This window comes from Hippopotamus amphibius, chromosome 4 (assembly GCF_030028045.1).
Source record: "Hippopotamus amphibius kiboko isolate mHipAmp2 chromosome 4, mHipAmp2.hap2, whole genome shotgun sequence".
NCBI lineage: Eukaryota > Metazoa > Chordata > Mammalia > Artiodactyla > Hippopotamidae > Hippopotamus > Hippopotamus amphibius.
The window spans coordinates 77,212,768-77,232,039 of NC_080189.1; the positions used below are offsets into that span (position 1 = coordinate 77,212,768).

Below are 19,272 nucleotides of genomic sequence, written 5' to 3' on the forward strand. Positions count from 1 at the left end.
TGCTGGCCAGGCCACAAAGCCCCCACCTTCCATGGCCCCCCCACCTCGAGCGGCCTCCACACAGACCTTCCCCCGCAGCCCCCGTGCAGGCCTGTCTTCTAACCAGGAGCAGCTGTGCCCATAACTGCTCACTTCATCCACCGAGGGCCTCTCCCCCAAAACCATGACACACAAGGGCCCCACAGGCATGCCAAAACGTTGCCTTCCCTGCTGGCCCTGGAGCCCGGCCTCACCATCCTCCACATTCAGGAGACCAGACTGTAGGGTCAGATACATCTACGCAGCGTCCCGGGCACCCAGGTGTTTTTTAAAGAGTATATTGCACACCTTAATGAGGTCCACAAGTTTGAGAGGAGGATCTGGTCTGGGTGTTGAGCGCAGACAGGGGCCAGATTCCCCAGAGCCAGCTGCAGGAGCCCAGGACGCCGCAGGACACCAGCAGCGGGCACTGCCACTCCCCTAGGAGGGGTGAGAGCCCCGGGACTCCAGCTTCAAGGCAGCGTTCTTTGCTTTGTCTTTAACATGGAGCATGGAAAATCTTCCCATCTCTTTTCCACACAGAAATGAACTTTCTACCAAGTGGAAAACAAGATCACTCCTCACTTGCTGGCCAAGGAGAAGACCCTCGACCCCTCTGGTCTCACACACGGTCAGAGCCAGTCTGGCTACATGTCTGCCCATTCCTGTCCTTGCAGAGATTCCTTTCCTCAGTTTTCACGGATTCCTTATTCAGCTCCTCTCCATCGGCGGCAGCAAGTGCTAGAACCACACAAGTCGGTCCTGAGCTCATAATTGGAATGGATGGCCCTGTCTTCAGAAGCAAGCGACCCTAGTGGATGTGCTGCCAGCAAAGCACCAGCCTGAAGAGGGAGCTGATGACGGTGGTCCAACTGCCCCACAGCGGAAGGCGCGCATCCCCAACCCTGAGCATCTGCTTCGCCACGCACAGGGTCTGCATGAGATGCTTCAGGAATATCACAACCATGCAAACCATCCCTCCTGCCTTTGGCTTTCCTCTGCCCACTCAGAGGTCCCCAGGCCTGCAACAGACTTCTCCAAGGCCCCAGCAAGGGACGTCTTGGCACCCCAGCCTCTTTTGCCTCCTGTTCACCCACAGCATGATGCCCGCCACCCAGGGCAATCTCTGACCTCCTGAAAGAGCAGGCTGGTCAACAACCAGCCTCTTCTCCAGTTCAGCTTTTCTCCAGAGCAGGGGCTACATGTCGAAACCCCCAGGGAAGGGGGGCTTTTCTACTGTCAATCCTAGACCACAGCCCCGACCAGCTGCCACGGGCTCTCTGGGAAGAGCAGGCCTCAGGGATTCACCCAGGCAACGGCGACAGGCACCTTCTCTCTCCTTAGAAGAGGGGTACCAGGCTGAACACGCTGGTGAGGTGCTGAACGCCCTGCTTCTGCACACTGTGTGCCCGTGTGTGGACCCCACAGTCCACCTCACAAGGCCGGCGCAGTGAGCCTGCTGTTCATCCCCTTCTCATTCCATTCTTATGCTATTACTTCTCTGCTCCCAAGTGTGAAACCACAGCAGGCCCTGGGACCCCATCTCACTGAGCCAAAGCCATCTCTCCAGGCTGTTGAGAAGCTGGCATGTGGAGCTGCACTGCACACACCAGCTCAACCTCCCAGTTCCACACCCTCCTTCACCAAACAGAAGGCTCCCTACCTCCTCATCCCAGGCCCTGACGAGGACTGTGAGGAGACGAGGGTGGCTAAGAAACCAGCAGGCCAGGCCCCAGTGTTCCAGAAATACTCACCTGCTCCATCCAACCCTCTCCCCACAGAGAGCACCTGACACCGGGTCACCTGCCCACCTGGACGAGCATACATGATTCCTTCTCAACTGGAACTCAGCTGGATTTGAGGCAACCCTTTCCCACAATCAATTCCTTGAATATCTTATCTGGCTAAGCTCGAAGCGTCGTTTCTTTCAGCCTGACGAACACATAGCTGATGATACCTGGGATCACCATGGACAAAGACATGCAGGCCCGACAAAATGCAAAGCAGGGAATCACAGAGGCAGAGCTGCACAGAGCAGGCAGGATGCCTCCACCCAGCACCTCGCTGCGTGGTGCTGGTCCTCTGCAGCCGCAGCACAGGAGACCCACCTCGGACACACCGGCCAGGACAAGGCAGGCCTGCGCGGCGGGGTGGCGTCCCCGAGGGACACTCACGTGATGGTGTCGATCATGTCCAGGCCCATCTCCACGCAGCAGTGGGCATGGTCGGTCTTGGGCTGGGTGAGGCCGGACACGCAGTAGTAGCAGTCCCCCAAGATCTTGATGCGGCGGCAGTGGTTCTCCTTCGGGCGAGAGGGCGAAGGGCACGTTAGCGACAGACCTGGGGCCGCCCAAGCACCTGCACCTCTGCCACCACCAGGGGCGCTGACCGCCGAGCTCGAGGCATGACGGAGACCAGGGCCCAGGCGACACCCACCTCCCCTCTCCGACAGCGCTGTGATTAGGGTCACCTCGGGGCACCCCACACCGCCCCCACCCCAGCACTCAGCCCCTTCCACCCTGGGAGCTGCCCCCTGACCCTTCAGTTCACTGGGCCAACCCCACAGACCCTTCGAGGAGGGGAGGCCACCCCACACGCAGGTCCTGTCTCCAAGGAGGGGCCCCTCCCTAAGAGGGGCTAGTACAGTCCCCGTCCTGACCACCAACTTCAATCACCAAGTGATGGCCCTTTTGGAACAAGCTAGACTCCTCCCCCAGCCCAGGAAGGGCAGGCCACACGCATCTGGGTGTCCCTGTGGCTTAACCTAGAGTCGAGGTCCACAGGCCAGTGAGCAGCTCTCCCCAAAGCATCACCAGCCTAGGCCTGAGCCCCAACCTCGCCACACAGGGGACACCTCGGGAAGGCGTCCGCCACTGCAGAAGGTCTACGCTCACATGAACACGACGGTAAGCATGGCAGCACCCACCGTGCCCTCACGTTGAGGACGGAGAGAGAAACGTCAGAGGCTTACCACCACCTGTCCTGCACTAATCCAGCGGGGTCAGCCATGATTATGCCAGTTGACTATCCATTTTATTTCAAGGAGAGCATTAAAATGGCAGTTTAGAACATTTTGTTTTCAACACCCCTTTACCCCCTCCTAAATAACTGAGGACCTCACAGAAAGTATTCATGTAAGTAGGTTATAGCTATGGATATTACCACATAAGAAGCTAAGACTGAGAGATTTTTTTAATGTATTAATGCATTTTAAAAAGCAATAGCAAATCCATTACATATTAACATAAGCAATACACTTTATGAAAAAATTATGACATTTCCCAAAACAAAAACAATCATTGGAAGAAGCAAAGCACTGCTCTCTCCTTTGCAAGTCTCCAGTATCTGTCTTCATAGGAGACAGCTAGATTCTTTGTTCTGCCATTCATGACATCATGCCTCCTGAGCTTGTGGACATCTGTGAGGGAGACTGGCTTCACGCAGCCTGTCCGCGGATGAGATGGACCTCACAGCCCCTAGGATGGACAGCACCCCGGATGGTCCTGTAAAGCCCAGAGCTCTGCCGACTCCACTCTGAGAACACATTCTAGGACTTATATTTAATTCTGCTCTTTGGTTTCTTACAAATGAGCCACCTTCTGCAGGTTTTCTCGAATGTTGTGAATTCACACAGCGCCCTGGGATGAGAACTCTCAGCCCTCACCACCCACAGGCTCACACACACCCCACACTTCTGCAGGACACTGTCCACCGGGGCAGAGGGCGGGGGAGGAGCCAAGGCCAGCAATCTGCAGCTCTCCTGAGAGGTGGCCCAGGCCACCGGCCCGCATCAGAGGAGGGGATGTCCCCGTGTGGATGGCTGGGTGCCCAGCTCCTCCCAGCCCTGGACCGCCCTTAATGTAGGGACACTCCAATGGGAGAAGGAGAGTCCATCTGCCGGGTGCACTCTGGGAAAACCCAGTGACTGGGTCTGCCCCATCCTAAGCCCTGAAGCCTCCCCCTGCGGACAGGGAGCGGCCTCAGGGAGGTCCAGGGTCTGGGCACTCAGCCTTTGAGTGACCAGGGGCAGCCACTTAACCATTAGGACGCCAGCCTCCTGGTCTGCAGAAGGGGTTTCCCAGCATCCCGCAGGCAAGCCATGCCAGGGCTGACTTGTCCTGTGATGGAGTCTGGGAGCCCAGGACCAGACAGTCAGGTGCAGACATTCACACCATGGAGCCGTGGGCACGGCCCCTGGAGGGCAGCCGGCCAGGCTTCTCCAGGCCAAGAGGCAGTACTGGGCTCTCTCCTGACACCTCTAGAGTGTCCCCACCTGTCCCCAGCATCACTGCCAGGACACACCGCGCAAGCCAGAGAGGGACAGCTCCCCCCCCATCTGATCCCCATCTTCACACGAGGCCTGCCTTCACTAGACCCAGGGGCCCAGAGATGAGATGAGGGTCCATTGCCGGGGGCTTGATCCTCCCCAGCACAGAGACCCTCAGTGGAAAGCTCACGAGGCCCCCAATTCATCCAGCCTCCTCCCAGCTGTTCATCTGGGGATCTAGACCCTTGCCTCTGGGGAGCCCGCAGAAGTGACAGCACCTACTCCACACAGGCAGCCTTCTTGCAGAAGATTTACCAAGGTCACCAAGCCCCAATTCTGGGGACCTCGAGGATGACAGGTGTCCCCACCCATCAGCATCCCCTTGGGGATGTGGGTGTGGGCCACTGGGGACATCCCTACATCCCCCAGCTTGGCCCCGCAGTGTTCCCGGCCATCTCCAGGCTCTGTGACCCTGGCCTTCTGTTCATCTCTGCATGTCCCCAACAAGCCTGTCCTTGGGACTAGAAGGTGCTCGGTACAAGGCTGCTGAGTGGGCAGGAGTGTGTGTGTGTGTGTGTGTGTGTGTGTGTGTGTGTGGATGGGCCATAAATCCGACGTGCAGGTCATAAGTGGCAATAGTGGCATCAGATTCAAAGGCAAATCAGAGGTTGTGGGTGGGGCTGCCCCTAACAGCCACCCTATGAACCCAACTGTCATATGTGACACAGAGACTCGGAGTGGCCGCCACAGAAAAGGGAGTCTCTGTGGGGCTGGGTGGGATCTCCGACGGCCGACAGGAGGCGTTGGAAGAACAAGGTGTAAACTGTGATGAAGGCAAGTGGTGTCCCTGGCGAGCCTCAGGATTGACCCCTACTGCCCGGCATGGCTGCTCTCCGAGTCAGGACGAGGGCATCTAGCAGGCGACATCCAGGCCACGGGCTCACAGGTAGGCAAGGTCCACTGCGTTCTGGGGAGAGCTTCCTAAAAAGCAGCCATCCTCCGCTGGACCCGCCAACACACACAGCAGCATACTTACAGCCCGTCAGCGAGGTGTATCGTCGGCCAGCATCCTGAGACGGTCCCTCCTGGGCCCAGAACAGACTGGGGAAGTGAAATGCTAACCCATCGCCTTGCTTTTAGTCTCAACTGTCCTGACTTTTGTTAACAAGCTTAAGAGACCAAAAAAGGGTGTCTTCCATTGCTTTTGGTGTTTTAGATTACAACTTCCCTGTAAATACTGCAAGCCAACGCCTGGAGTTCCCCGCGGGGAGCGTTTGTGACACCTGAACAGCTGTTTCCCAGCCAAAGCAAAGAAAGAAAATGGAGGAGGAGGGCCGGTGGGGCTCACTTGGAAGGGACAGGAGTGACAGGACATGACGGACTGAGGGCCCTCAGAGCAGCACAGGGGCTACGGGAAGATCCAAGCAGGAGGGTCTCCTTTGCTACCCAGGTGTGGTCTGCAGGCTCGCAGGTAAACTCTGGACCTGCCTGGCCCTCCCCGAGAGGACGGCAGAGACTCTCAGGCTCAAGGTCTCTGTGACCCCACCCACCTGGCCCCGGGCCCAGGAAGATGCAGAGAATTCACTGGGATCAGGAAGACCCACTGCAATTTCAGAGCCCAAAGATGCCCAAACCCCTCTGAGGCCAACTCCGAAACAGTGGAGTGCAGAGAGGTCGGAGATCAACACATGGTCCCCACACTGTACCTGGCTTCTGAGAAGGTAGGAGAGCTCTGGGACCTGGTGGCATCCCCGGGCGTGAAGAGGTACAGGGGGAGAGCTCAAAATGACCCAGTGATTGCACTGATCCCCAGGTGACAGCATCCAGAACCCAACTGGCAGAGTCACACTAACTTTGCACGCTGCTGGGCCATCAACGGGAAAACGAAATGAGATTTCAGAAAATGTTATTTCTAGGGGGTTGTCTCATGTTTAACCTGGCTGTGTCCACCCAAAGCTGAAAAGAAATGCACCAAAATATAAACCACAGCTATCGCTGGAAGGCAGGAAACATAATCATTTCAACTTCAATTTTCATAAATCATTCCTGCAGTTCCTTTTCCTGAGCCCCACACATGCCACCCGCCGTGACAAGAACCAGGAATACAAGTAAAGGGAAGAGCCTGGGGGCAGGGGGGGAAGGGTGAATTGGGAGACTGGGATTGCCATATATACACTACTAATAAGAAAAAAATATCAAATTGTACACTTTAAATATATGCAGTTTATTGTATATCAATTGTATCAATAAAATTTCTTAAAGAAAAAAAAGGAAATCCTAATTTAAAAAAAAGTAAAGGGAAGAGATGAGGACGCTGTGCTCGCAGGGCTTCCTGCCCACAGGGAGGGACCACATAGGAGCAGCAGAGCTGGAACCCAAGAACCCAAAGACATCTGTCCCACAGCAGAGAACAGCCGAATCAACTCAGGACCGGAAGTCTCTCCAGCATCAGTCATACCTAAGAGACATCGATGGGTCCCATTGAGGCACACTCTCCAGTAACAAACAGACACACATAGCATCTGCTCCTGGTCTTTAAAAAAACAATGAAGGAGCAACCCCAGAAGGAGCACAGATGTCTAATTGCATGGGGTGGGGGGTGATGTGGGGTGGGGCAGCCCTCTCTCCCCATGTATCTTGCCTCGGGGTATGTACTGTGTGATGGAGCCGTGCAAATATTAATATTTTATGTACTTAAAAAGAAAAACTAAATTAGAAACAGCAATGCCTAAAAACCAAACCCAAAATGAAATAAAGCTAACTGTGACCACATTGGTAGCACAATCACACAGCAGAGAACTATTCCAAGTGACTGGAAAAGACATATTTGACTGTATATCTAGTGGGATGTAATCCAAGGACAAGATAACCAAAGACATCACTAAAGAAACCTTAGATTGTATTCATTAGTCTTATCATGGGTAATAATATTGGTAATGCCATTCTGAATCATCTGTACATAAAAGGATGAAACAAAAAATTCTGTTACTGTCATTAGGATTTCCAGCATCAAAGGAAGAGACACAAATATAAAAATCAAAGGAGTGAAGTTAAGTGAATTTGAAATATCCATACGAACTCAGAATTTGTTTTTCTTTTTCTAAACAATATCTTTCATCTCTGTCTCCTGTAAAGTCCCAGGACCAGTGATAACCCAGATTACAGGCAGCAAAAACCATTTCCTGATGAAAGAAGCCGGGGCTTCTGGAAAATGCCGTGTGTGTGTGTGTGTGTGTGTGTGTGTGTGTGTGTGTGTGTGTGTGTATGTGAGAGAGAGAGAGAGAGAGAGACAGGAACGTGCTTGGCGGGGATGGGTCGTGTCATGAGGAAGCAGGAGGCAACCTCACACTCACCCCTTTGGAGGGTTCTAGTCCTGAAACTTGATGAAGAAATGAAAAGAATCAAGCATTCATTGAGAATAAACCAAAGAGGTGATGAGTAAATGTTCTTCGTTTTTAAAGAACCACAAGCTGATAAATAAATGCAGAGGAAACAACAGGATCAGAAAACTACCACTGTGTCAACCCAAGTGAATACTGATCAGCTGAGCCGTGGAGGCAGCTGCTGTGACCCACTGGTGTGATGTCTTGGGAGACAGGTAACAACACGGGAACCTCAGATCCACGCGCTCTGGTGGGAGGAGGCCAGCGGAGGGGCGGGGAGAACACTGCATTGAGTCGTCACAAAGGGTAGGAGCATTAACAAAGAAAAACCAAAACCAAGAAACACAGGCACATCCACTGAATACGATGGGTGTGTTCACCCAGTTTTTTGTGTTCTGTATCCTATGAAGGTCTGACATCTCGGGAGCCTTGCTGGCAGGGAAGGATGCCCGACCCCCCGGCCCCACCAGGGCTGGCTAATTCCTGGAGACAGTAAACAGCTTATTCCATTCCACTGGCAGATCAGAGCCCGCACCTCCTCTGTGGGCTCCCACACTCCGGCCACTAACCCCGCCCTAATCACCAGGGCAGGGACCAGACCGCAGGAAACATCGACAGCCCGGAGCCCTCACTATCCACACTGTCCAGCCCTACATCTGCTCATCCCTTCCTCCCGTGGAAACGCCAATCAAGCCCTGCCTTGCTCTTCCAGCCCCCTCTGCCTCCTGGGCATCCGGTGGTCCCCTGCAGCCCTGGACGACGGCCTGGCGTGTCCCCTCCTCTTGGGGACCATGAGTGACAGAGTATCCTTCTATGGCATTAATCTCCGTGTCATCACTGACACCTCCATAAGCTAGAACCCAGTCCGCGGGTACAATCCAGACACGTGTGCACCTCACGTGAACCCTGACTGGAACAAACCAGCTCTGATGAAGAGACATGTTGGAGACGAGCAGGGGGACCAAACCCAGAGCAGGACTCGGGAATCTGTAACTGCGGTCAGTGTGTTGGGTCCGACAGGGGCATCAGGGTGGTAGCAGGCAAAACATGCTCGATGGAAGAGCTACTCACCAAGGATGCAAGGATTCAGTGCGGTGGTGGGTAGGATCCGCGGGGAGGGTGCAGACCAAATAAGACTGGCCGGACGTTACTTACTGTCGAGGGTGGAGTGTGGGTGTCTGGTGGGAGGTGGTTATATTATTGTCTCTACCTCTGTGCATGTGTGAATTTTCTAAAATCTTCAAGGGCAGGGTTTACACCCGACTTATTCATGCCGCATCCCCGTCACCTAGGACAAATCTGGAACACAGTAGGGACCTGGCAGCTGCTTTCTGAACCCAGTCATGAACACGTGCCTCCTCAGTGACACGTGGAGGAGCCACATCTTCCTCCTCTCACGACACTCAAGGCCCCCCATCCAGGCCACCCTGCCTCTCCCTCCACCGCTGCTCCCCACACCCGCTGCCTACAGCGCATCTCCCCACGAGGGGACCTGAGCCACCACAGCTGCTGAATAAAGGTTTCCTCCCCGCAGACGAGGTGGTGAGTTTCTACAGGTGGCCTGAAGAAATGACAGACTCATTCAAGTCCCAAACATGTACTGGCTTCTCAAGAAACAATATTTATTCCCTGCTAATCAAAGGATAATTAAAGACATCCAGGTTCATTATCAAGGATGCAATACGTTCAGAAAATTAAAAACCATAACTCACAACTCGGCAATAACCATGGTTATTCTGGAATATTTCATTCCAGCCTTTTCTCTCTGGCACTCACACAAGTGCGCGCGCACACAGTGTGAAAATTGGGATTCTACTCTATATGTTATTTTACATTCTACTTTGATCACTTAAAATAGTACCCTTGGGTCAGTTTTCCAAGCTGAGCTCAGGTGACAGCCCACTGCCAGGCTGTGCTCACGAGGTCTGTTTACATCCTGACCACACCCTAGCAAACGTCTCGTTCGGCAAATTCTGGTTTCGCGAAATTGGCTCAAGGTCTCCCCTCCCGGGCTGTAAGTTCCCGGCTGAGGCCCTCTGACTCCATCTTTGTGCTCCAGCCGCGCTCCCTCCACCCGACAGCAGGCGCACGGGTGGCTTTGCTGAAAGAACACCATCCAGCAGAGCCACAACTGACCCGCGGGCATGGCAGGCCTGACTGCGGCCAGCTCCGCACGGTACAGGACCAGGGTGTCGGAGCAGGAAGGCTTAACCCTCTGGAATGAGCCCGAGGAGGGTCTCCCGAGGAGGAGGAAGGACGGGGGACAGGAAGGATGGATGTGAACACACACCCGAGTGAGCTCAGAACTGGGTGGGGAGCTCTGCCCTCAGACCAGCTTCCATGGGTCCCTTTCAGAAACACCCAGGGTAACACAAATAACTGAAAAATAATGCCCTCACTAACACAGGTCATGATCGTCACCCTTCAGGAGCTGCGCCCCCTACACTCTTGTCTGAGCGTCCCTTAGTGTCATGTCCTCATGGGCCGGAAAGACTCCCAAATCCTCCAAATTCAGGGACAGTGCAGGCTGGCCAAGCCCAAGGGCTGGCGTCCCCAGGGAGAGCTCCTCTGCAGACTCCACGGGCCCCCAGGGATGCTTGGACTGGAGCGGGGAATACCTCTGCACTTGGCCAAGCTCGCTAACCACCCATGACACGTGCGGGTCAGCCGCCTGGCCCCGGGCACTGCCGACACTGTCCTAAATTCAATGCATCCCCAACCTGTGCCAGGCAACCACCACCTCGGGGATGGGAACTGACAACAGTGCGACAAGTCTCACTAGGAAACAGTCCCTGAAGGATTCCTGGGGTCATGCCCAGAGCTAAGGGCTGTGTTGTCATCCACCTGCCACCCCTGAGGAGGTGGCCGTGACCAGCCCAGATGGCCTTGCTGATAAGAGGCCAACTCGTCTCCACAGCCGGTACACCAAGGACCCTCCATGCTGCCCCACGCCTCCTGGAACTACCCAGAGGGAGGTCTGTTTCATCCGGCCACTTCACTTTCCCTCAGAGAAAACTGACATCCAGAGACAGGCCCCGCCCCTGACAGGTGGTGGTGAAGCAGGGCTGAGCCCGGGACAGGCGTTTCTCCATAAATCCAAAGGGTGTGGCCAGTTTCCCAAATACACACAGACATCAGAGCAAACACACATCTAAAATGGATCCAATAAATAGGGGAAAGGTCAAAAACATAGTGCACATCTGTGGTCACCAGCTGTGGATCGGGGTAAATAAACCATCAGCTCCTGTGGAGACTAAGATAAACAGGCTCTGTGTTTGTCTAACTGCCCGGCAGAGACCTTCGTAAAGGAGAATGCATTTGAATTACTGGGGTCACCACACCCTTCACACTGGGCACTTGGACACAAAACAAGCACACACACGAGGAAAACACATCCAGGTGCCCCTCAGAGCAGGACAAAAGCAGATCAGAGTGAAAATATATCTTAAACACGCAACGTCAGTGCACAAAAGAACGGAGAAGAAAAGCAATAAATTAGAAGGGAATGAGGCCATTGTAATTTTGAGCTTCCTCACAGCCATCTTAACAAGAAGGAAAAAAGATATGAATTGAACTTCTAGAGAAGAAACTATAAGGTCTGAGCTGGAAGCTGCACTGGGGTATGTGGCAGGTGAGATGCTGTAGATGCAAAGCGAACCTGAAGGCGCAGCAGTAGAAACTGTCCCAAATGAAACAGACAGAAAAAGAACCCCCACCCCCATAAAGATTATCATCCTGACGCAGGCAGAACTGGTGTCGCTGAAGGAAGGGGGAAGGGGCATAAAAAAGTATGTGTAAAAGGGTGACTGAGGGTTTTTTCCCCAAATATTATGAAACCTACAGAGGCAAGAAGCTCAATAAACCGCAAGCACGTGAAGAAAACCACAACGAGGCGCATGAACATCAAACTGCTGGAAACCAGCAACGGAGAGAAAACCTTAAAAGCAGGCAGAGAAAAAAGACTTACTTCATACAGAGGAGCAAAGAGTTGACAGAAAACTTCTTGTTGAAAACAGTAGAAGAAATGGCAATAGAGCAGCATATTTAAAGTTCCAGGGGAGGCACTTCCCTGGTGGTGCAGTGGTTAAGAATCCACCTGCCAACACAGGAGACGCGGGTTCAAGCCCTGGTCTGGGAAGATCCCACATGCCTCGGAGCAGCTAAGCCCGTGCACCACAACTACTGAGCCTGCGCTCTAGAGCCCGCAAGCCATAACTACTGAGCCCACGTGCCATAGAGAAAACCCTCATGCAGCAACGGTGACCCAATGCAGGCAAAAATTAAATAAATAAATAAATAGTTATTTTAAAAAAAGTTCCAGGGGAAAGACCTTTGCACCTAGACTTCTACACCCAGCAAAAAGAAATTCAAAAAAAATGACTGCAAAATAAAGCGTTCTTTCAGAAATACAAAAGCTGAAAGGAGTTGTCACCAGCAGGCTAACTCTGCAAGAAATGTTAGAGGAAATTAGATAGGAAAAAAAAAATGCGAAAATATGCCACATGTAAACCACACAAATGAATGAAGCCCATATTCTGGCCTATAAATTTAAGAGGATTCAAATTTTAAAAGCATGTTATCCAACCACAATAAAATTAAATTTGAAGTCAAAAACAGAAAGATCTTTGCAAACTCCCTCAAAAAAACAATAGTCTCAATAATCAGGGTCTAAGAAAAATTAAAAGGAAAATTACAAAGTATTTTGAACTGAATAAAAATAGAAACACAACATAGAAATCTGCTAAAGCAATACTTCAGAGGAAGTTCACAGCATTAAACACATATCGGAAGAGGAAAAAAAATCTAAAATCAATGGCTTCTGCTTCTCCCTTAAGAAACTACAAAAAGAAGAGCAAATGAAAATCAAAATAAGCAGAAGAAACAAAATAATAAAAAATCATAAAGGAAATTAATAAAATAGAAATAGAGATATATGAAACCAAAAGCAAAGTCTTTTTAAAAAATTAGTAAGATTGATAAATCTGTAGCTAGAATGATGAGAAGAAAAAGAAGACACAAACTATCAAAATCGAGAATGGAACAGGTGCCACTACCACAGATTCTACAAATGTTAAAAGAATAACAAGGAAATAGTGTAAACAACTTTATTCTAATAATTTTGACAATTTAGATTAAATGTGCAGACTCTTTGAAAGATTAAAAAACACCAAGCGCATTCAAGAAAAAAATAAATGACCTGACTAGCCCTACTGAAAGTACTTGAATTTATAGTTACAGACTTCCACAAAGGAAACTCCATTTATCATGTGGTAAATTCTACCACACATTTAAGGAAGAAATAATACCAATTCTACACAAACTCTTCCAAAACACTGAACTGGAGGAAATACTCCCCAACTCTTCTATGAGATCAGCATCACTCTGATACCACATAAAAACAACATAAGAAAAGAAAGCCACACATTAATATCCTTCAGGAACATAAATGGAAAAAAATCTAAACAAAAACTTAGTACACATGTACACATGTACACCTACACACTCACATACATGTTAACCCATGTACATACATGCACAAATATATTAGTACACAGCCGCATGCACGCACATGCACACTCCTGTGTATACAGTGCACTCACATGTACACACACACTCACATACACACACACACACACACACACACACACCCCTGACACATCTCTTACTCTAGTCAACCCACTACGAGGCTCTAGTGTGTGCAGCACCCGTTCTCTGGAGGGTGTTCACTTCTGTTGATAAAAGTATCTAATCCAACATCTCAAACACTAGTAAGTGTCCTGGTGAAAGAGGACATTTAGTAGTGAATAAAAGGGAAAATCACTTATCCACTAACAAATTGGACAACCTAGATGGATAGATAAATGGATAGATAAATGGATAAATTCCTAGAAATATACACTCTACCAAGATTGAATCATGACGGACTTCCCTGGTGGTGCAGTGGTTAAGAATCCACTTGCCAATGCAGGGGACATGGGTTCAAGCCCTGGTCCAGGAAGATCACATATGCTGCGGAGCAACTGAGCCTGTCTGCCACAACAACTGAAGCCCATGCACCTAGAGCCCGTGCTCCACAACAGGAGAAGCCACCGCACTGAGAAGCCTGCTCATCACAACGAAGAGAAAGCCCACATGCAGCAACGAAGACCCAATGCAGCCAATAAATAAATAAATAAATTTATTTTTTAAAAAGATTTAATCATGAAAAAATATAAAATCTGAACAGATTGAATCAGTCATCAAAAACCTCACAATACAGAAAAGCCCTGGACCAGACAGTTTCACTGGTGAATTCTACCAAACATTCAAAGAAGAATAAATACCAGTCCTTCTCAAACTCTCAAAAAAATAGAAGAGGAGGGAATACCTCCAAACTCATTTTACGAGGCTAACATTATCCTGACAAGGATGCCACAAAAAAAAAGAAAATTATCCAATATCCTTGATGAACATAGATGCAAAAATCCTCAAAAAAAATATCAGCAAATAGGATTTAACAATACATTAAAAGGATCACACACCACGATCAAGTGGGATTTATCCCAGGGATGCAAGGATGGTTCAACATACACAAATCAGTCAATGTGATATACGTTAATAAAACGAATAAAAATCACACGGCAGTCTCAATAGATGCAAAAAAAGTATTTGATAAAATTCAACATCCTTTCACGATAAAAACTCTCAACAAAGTGGGTATAGAGAGAACATACCTCAACAAAGTAAAGGCCATGTATGACAAGCCCATAGCTAACATACTCACTGGTGAAAAGCTGAAAGCTTTTCCTCTAAGATCAGGAACAAAACAAGGATGCCCACTCTCACCACTTTTATTCAACATAATGTTGAAGTCCTAGCCAGAACAAGAATTAGGCAAGAAAAAGAAATAAAAGGCATCCAAACTGGAAAAGAAGTGAAACTCTCTCTATTTGCAAATGACATGATATTATATATAAAAAACTCTAAAGACTCCATCAAAAACCTGTTAGAACTATAATAATAAACGATTTCAGTGAATTTGCAGGATACAAAATCAATATACAGAAATCTTTCCCATTTCTATATATTAATAGCAAACTATCAAAGTAAAATTAAGGAAACAATCCTATTTATAATTGCATCAAAAAGAATAAAATACCTAAGAATAAATTTAGCAAGAAAAAAAAGGCAAATCTTAACAATTTGAAGAAACACATGGAACACTGGGACATTCTGAAGGATCATGTGATGTCCCGGAAGGCACAGTGGACCCCTGCCACATGCACCCTGGGTGGTGGTGCCGACAGAAAGGGGCAGTGGATGTCACAGCTGGGACATGGGCCCAAGAGGTACCCCCAGGGCCAGGGTGAGGACACAGGCCTGGAACTCGAGGTGACACTCACCCCAGCAGCTGCTTTAAAATGCAAGAAACTGGCATGGAGACATGGAGTTGTGTTTGCACCAACCTCAGCCTTGCCCCCGGGAACAGGCTCAGCGGCTGCCTGCACAAAGGCTGTCAGGGCCTCAAGGACAGGCAGCTCTGTGCCCAGCAAAACAGCATTACAGCCAGTGTGACCCACTGGTCGCTCTGCCTGCAGGTCAAGAGCACAGGCTGGGGCCTGGTGTTCTGTGTCCTGCCCAGAGGCCAGCCCAAGTCTGCGGCCCACGTGGTACCCACCACCCAGCCCCTCACACACACCGGATGTCCCTCATGACTCCTGGCCGCTGTGTAAGCCAGGCCCAGCCAAAGGTCCTCTCCTCACCCTGTTCTTGGAGGGGGCATCTACTCTTCCTTCCAAGACCTTTAACTGCCACCTCCTCCGAGAAGGAGTCTGACCTCGACAGAATGTGCCACCCCCTCTGTCCCTCCTTCCCTCTCACAACTACCCACTCAGAGGCCCTCTGCGTCCACCTCGAGTGAGGCTGGAGGGAAAGGTAAACTTGCCCATGTCCTTGTGTCCCACCACCCACCCCGTCCTTACTGGGCAGGGAAGGCGGGTGGTGGAGTCCCAGGAAACCCAGGCCGTCAGTGGCCTGCATGTTGCAAGTAAGGCTATTAGCCTGGCCTTGCCTTGACCTCTAAAGGCCGTAGATGTGACCTGTCCCAGGAAGGCCTCTAAACCCTGGCGCTCAGCCCACAGTGGGCAAGGGGGCCGGGCATCCTGAGACGTCACCAACTGACCCCCAGCAGACAAGTTTCAAGTCCAGCAGCAGGCCCAGAGAAGGGCAGCGCAGGCCTGCTCCAAAGAAGCCTCCGCCAGGGCCAGCCAGGGGACCTCTGCCATGGGACAGAAGGTGGAGGGCGGCCCGCAGGCAGATCCACACCCGCGCGCAGCCCCCAGACACAGCCGGCGCCTCCTCCTGTCGGGGCCCTTCACCGGCGGCAGTGGATGTGCTAGTGCAGCGGCTTCCTGTCTGCAAAGGCAGCACTCAGGTCCCAGGGAAGGAACCAGTGAACAGTGAGGCTGAGACAACGGGTGACTTATAGCTATGATGGTGAGCACCGCGTCCCAACCAGCCTAGATCACATCTCCAACCTGGGGATCCACCTGGCACACCGTCACCCCAGGAGCAGCTCAAATTACACCCGAACAAAGGGAGCCGCTGCGCTTACCGTGGCCAGTTCGTCAAACTTGCCGAAGAGCTCGTTGAGGAGTTTCACCAGCTCCTGGGCCGTGCACTGCGACGCCAAGCCCGTGAAGCCCACGATGTCTGCAAAGAGGATGCTGCAAGACAAAGGGGTGCCAGCTGCCCGCCTCTACTGATGGACGGACAGGCTCCTGCCACTCATGTCACCTGAAACGAGAGCCCCCTGCTGACTCCTCAAAGCAGCGGGAAAGGAAGGCTCTGCTGTTCTCATTTCACAGGTGAGAAGACAGGCTGGGAGAAGCTGGGGGACTCTTTGGTCACAGAGGGAGGAAGTGCTGGAGTCACTCACAGCTCCTCCCAGGACACGGGGGAGCAGCAGTGACCGCCACGTGTCGTCTATATACTCGGTGTCCTCCAGACACAGGGAAGCAGCTCAACATCCACTAGGCCTTCCCCCTTCCCGGGGTGGCCCTGTGACGGGGTCATGGCTGGTGACAGGTGAACAGAAGTGATGTGCTCCTAAGGAAAGAGCAGCCCTCCTCGCCCTCTTCCCATTCCCCCTACAGCTAATGCAGGCGACTGAGGCCCGGGCCCTGCAGAGCCTCACAGGGGGTCCTGTGCTGTGTGCAGGGCCACCCCTCACTTGGCTACGAGGGCAGGGGCAACGCCTCTCATATGCTGTGCTCCATTTACTCCAGTACCCGGGTCGGTCTAAACAACTCAGTGTCCACTCACAGCACACAGCCAGCATCCTGGATGCTACAAAGACTTTAAAAGTCTTAAGTAATGAGGACCAAGACAGGACGGAGAACTTGTAGGACAACGGAGAACCTTCCAAGCCATACGTTTGGAAGAGGCTGGGGTTCCTGACGAGTCCCCCAAGCACCCTGACGAGGGAGATGTGTCCGGGGGCCTATCTCAGGACCAGGTGCTCCACGGAACCCGCTTGGGAGAGGCCACGGGGCCTGATCACGGGACTTCTGGACCAAAGCCAGGTGCCACCTTCAGACCTCTCGCCCCATGGGGAGAGCAAGCCTCCTGCTCTTGAAGACACTGCGTGGCCAACTTCTGTCACCTGCAGCCAAAAGCACCCTCAGCTGCAGGACTTGGGAGATCACACACACGGGTACCCTGGAGGGGTTCGCGAGCCTTAAACATGCATCTCCAGCTTAAATGAAGAAAGTGATGTGGAATTACGGTAATTTCCTTTTTTGACACAATTGTGCTCATACCTTAATTTCTGATGCCAGGTCTCAACTCAGTTCTGCACTTTCAATAATACCTCATGCCAGAAAGGGGGGGCCCTCGTCATAGGCAGTAAGTGGGGACCTGCACCATATGCAGAAAGTGGGGACCCACATCGTAGGCAGGAAGCAGGAGCCCATGTCATAAGCAGTAAGTGGGAGGACTCCATGTCATAAGTCAGAAAGTGGGGGCCCATGTCACAGGCAGAGACCGGGAACCCACATGTCAGAGAGGCTTCTCCCTTGAGGCTTCACCCCACCACGTCAACCACGCCCTGCCCAAGTGCGGAGAGCTGCAGCATCTGCCCCACGACACGTCTCACAACCTATTATAACCCTCTAACTGCAGGACAGCTTCCCTCTCCGAGACTGTGAGGAGCTGAAGGCTGCAGCTCGCCGCACCGAACACAGAGCAGGGGGGATAAGTACTTGTGCTAGGAATGAATGAACGGACGGACGAATGGCTAAAAACGGGGTGTCTAGAACATAGACGTGTCACTGATACTGAGAAGCTGAGAAAAGGGACGGCAAGAGCGGGCAGAGATAGACAACAGTTTTTCTCCCCTCTGTTTTGTTATAAAATGTAGGCTTATTTATATCTCTGCGGAGCCCCATGTTTTCTTCCTTCTCTATAACCAGCCATGCATTCACATGCCTTCCTCTATCCACTGGCTTCTCAGCCTCCGCCCAGTCATTCAGCTTCACGAAAACTAACTGAGCATTGCCCACCCCCCCGCCGGGAAAGCCCCCAGTGTTTACCCTGTCTGTCCTCCTCAGCTACCTGCGGGAAACCTCACCCCGAAGCAACCTACATCCCTCGCGCACACAGGCACGCGTGCGTGGAGGACCTCTTACAGCCCAGGTCCCTGTCCTCGGGAGCTCAACATCTGGGGAAGACGGCTCGGAGCAGGGAGAGACAGAGCACAGGGAAGCAATGATAGGAGGAGCCTGGAATTCCGCAGGAAGACACAACAAACACCCACTTCGCGAATGCAGCCAGGCTGGAGCAGGGTCTAGAGCCTCCTCAGGGATTATCCAGACAAACAAGGAAGGGAGGGGGGAGGGAGGGTGGAAGGAAGGAAGAGAGGAGGAGGGGATTGATTCAGAAGTGCCAATAGCATGTGGAAACGAAGATGAGTGAGAAACCACATAATGACTTATCAAAAGCTGAGGGACTCGGACTGGTCGGAACATGGGTACAAGTAGTGAGCACACGTCTCCAACACGAGAGGCTCCAGAGTGTCAGCCCAGGACCGGCAGGAGGGGGAGCAGTGGTCAGAGCCTGGACTCCAGCAGGACTGCCCCGCTCCACCATTTACAGCAAAGGGACCCAGGCACCTTATCCAACACTTTCATATGTCAGTCCTTCCATCTTTAAAATGGGAATAAGACTAGAGTCCAAATTATAGGTTATACGGGTTAAAAGGATTAACAAAGTACTTAGAATAATAGCTTGCACCCAATAAGACCACAACAATCGCTTGGTTATAGTAATCTGTAAGGGTTATAATACAACAAAAACTTATTGAAGGACCTATGTGTTTGGCAATGTTCTAGATGCTTGGGATGCAGCGGTGAGCAAAAGATTCGAACGTCACTGCCCTCCAGAAGCTTCCATTCCAGTTGGAGGAGGTGTCAAAGGTGACAAGTGTAACTATGGAGAAAAATGAAAGAGGGAAGATAGGTGTGGAGCTCTGAGCAGGTCAGGTAACACTTGAGTCCTGAAGGGAAGAGAGGTGGAGCCATGAAAACACGGGGAGAAGGTTCCAGACAGAGGGAACAGCAGGTACTA

General features: G+C 51.5%; 1 protein-coding gene across 1 annotated transcript in view; it reads right to left on the minus strand.

Moving 5' to 3' along the window:
• The window catches only part of ADCY1 (adenylate cyclase 1), a 117,838-nt gene that overhangs the window by 55,579 nt on the left and 42,987 nt on the right, over positions 1-19,272 (minus strand). The window contains exons 4-5 of the mRNA XM_057732897.1: positions 16,262-16,373; positions 2,193-2,320 (exon numbers count right to left, since the gene is read on the minus strand). Of these exons, the coding sequence (XP_057588880.1) occupies positions 2,193-2,320; positions 16,262-16,373 (240 nt within the window). The remainder of the gene's footprint in view (positions 1-2,192; positions 2,321-16,261; positions 16,374-19,272) is intronic.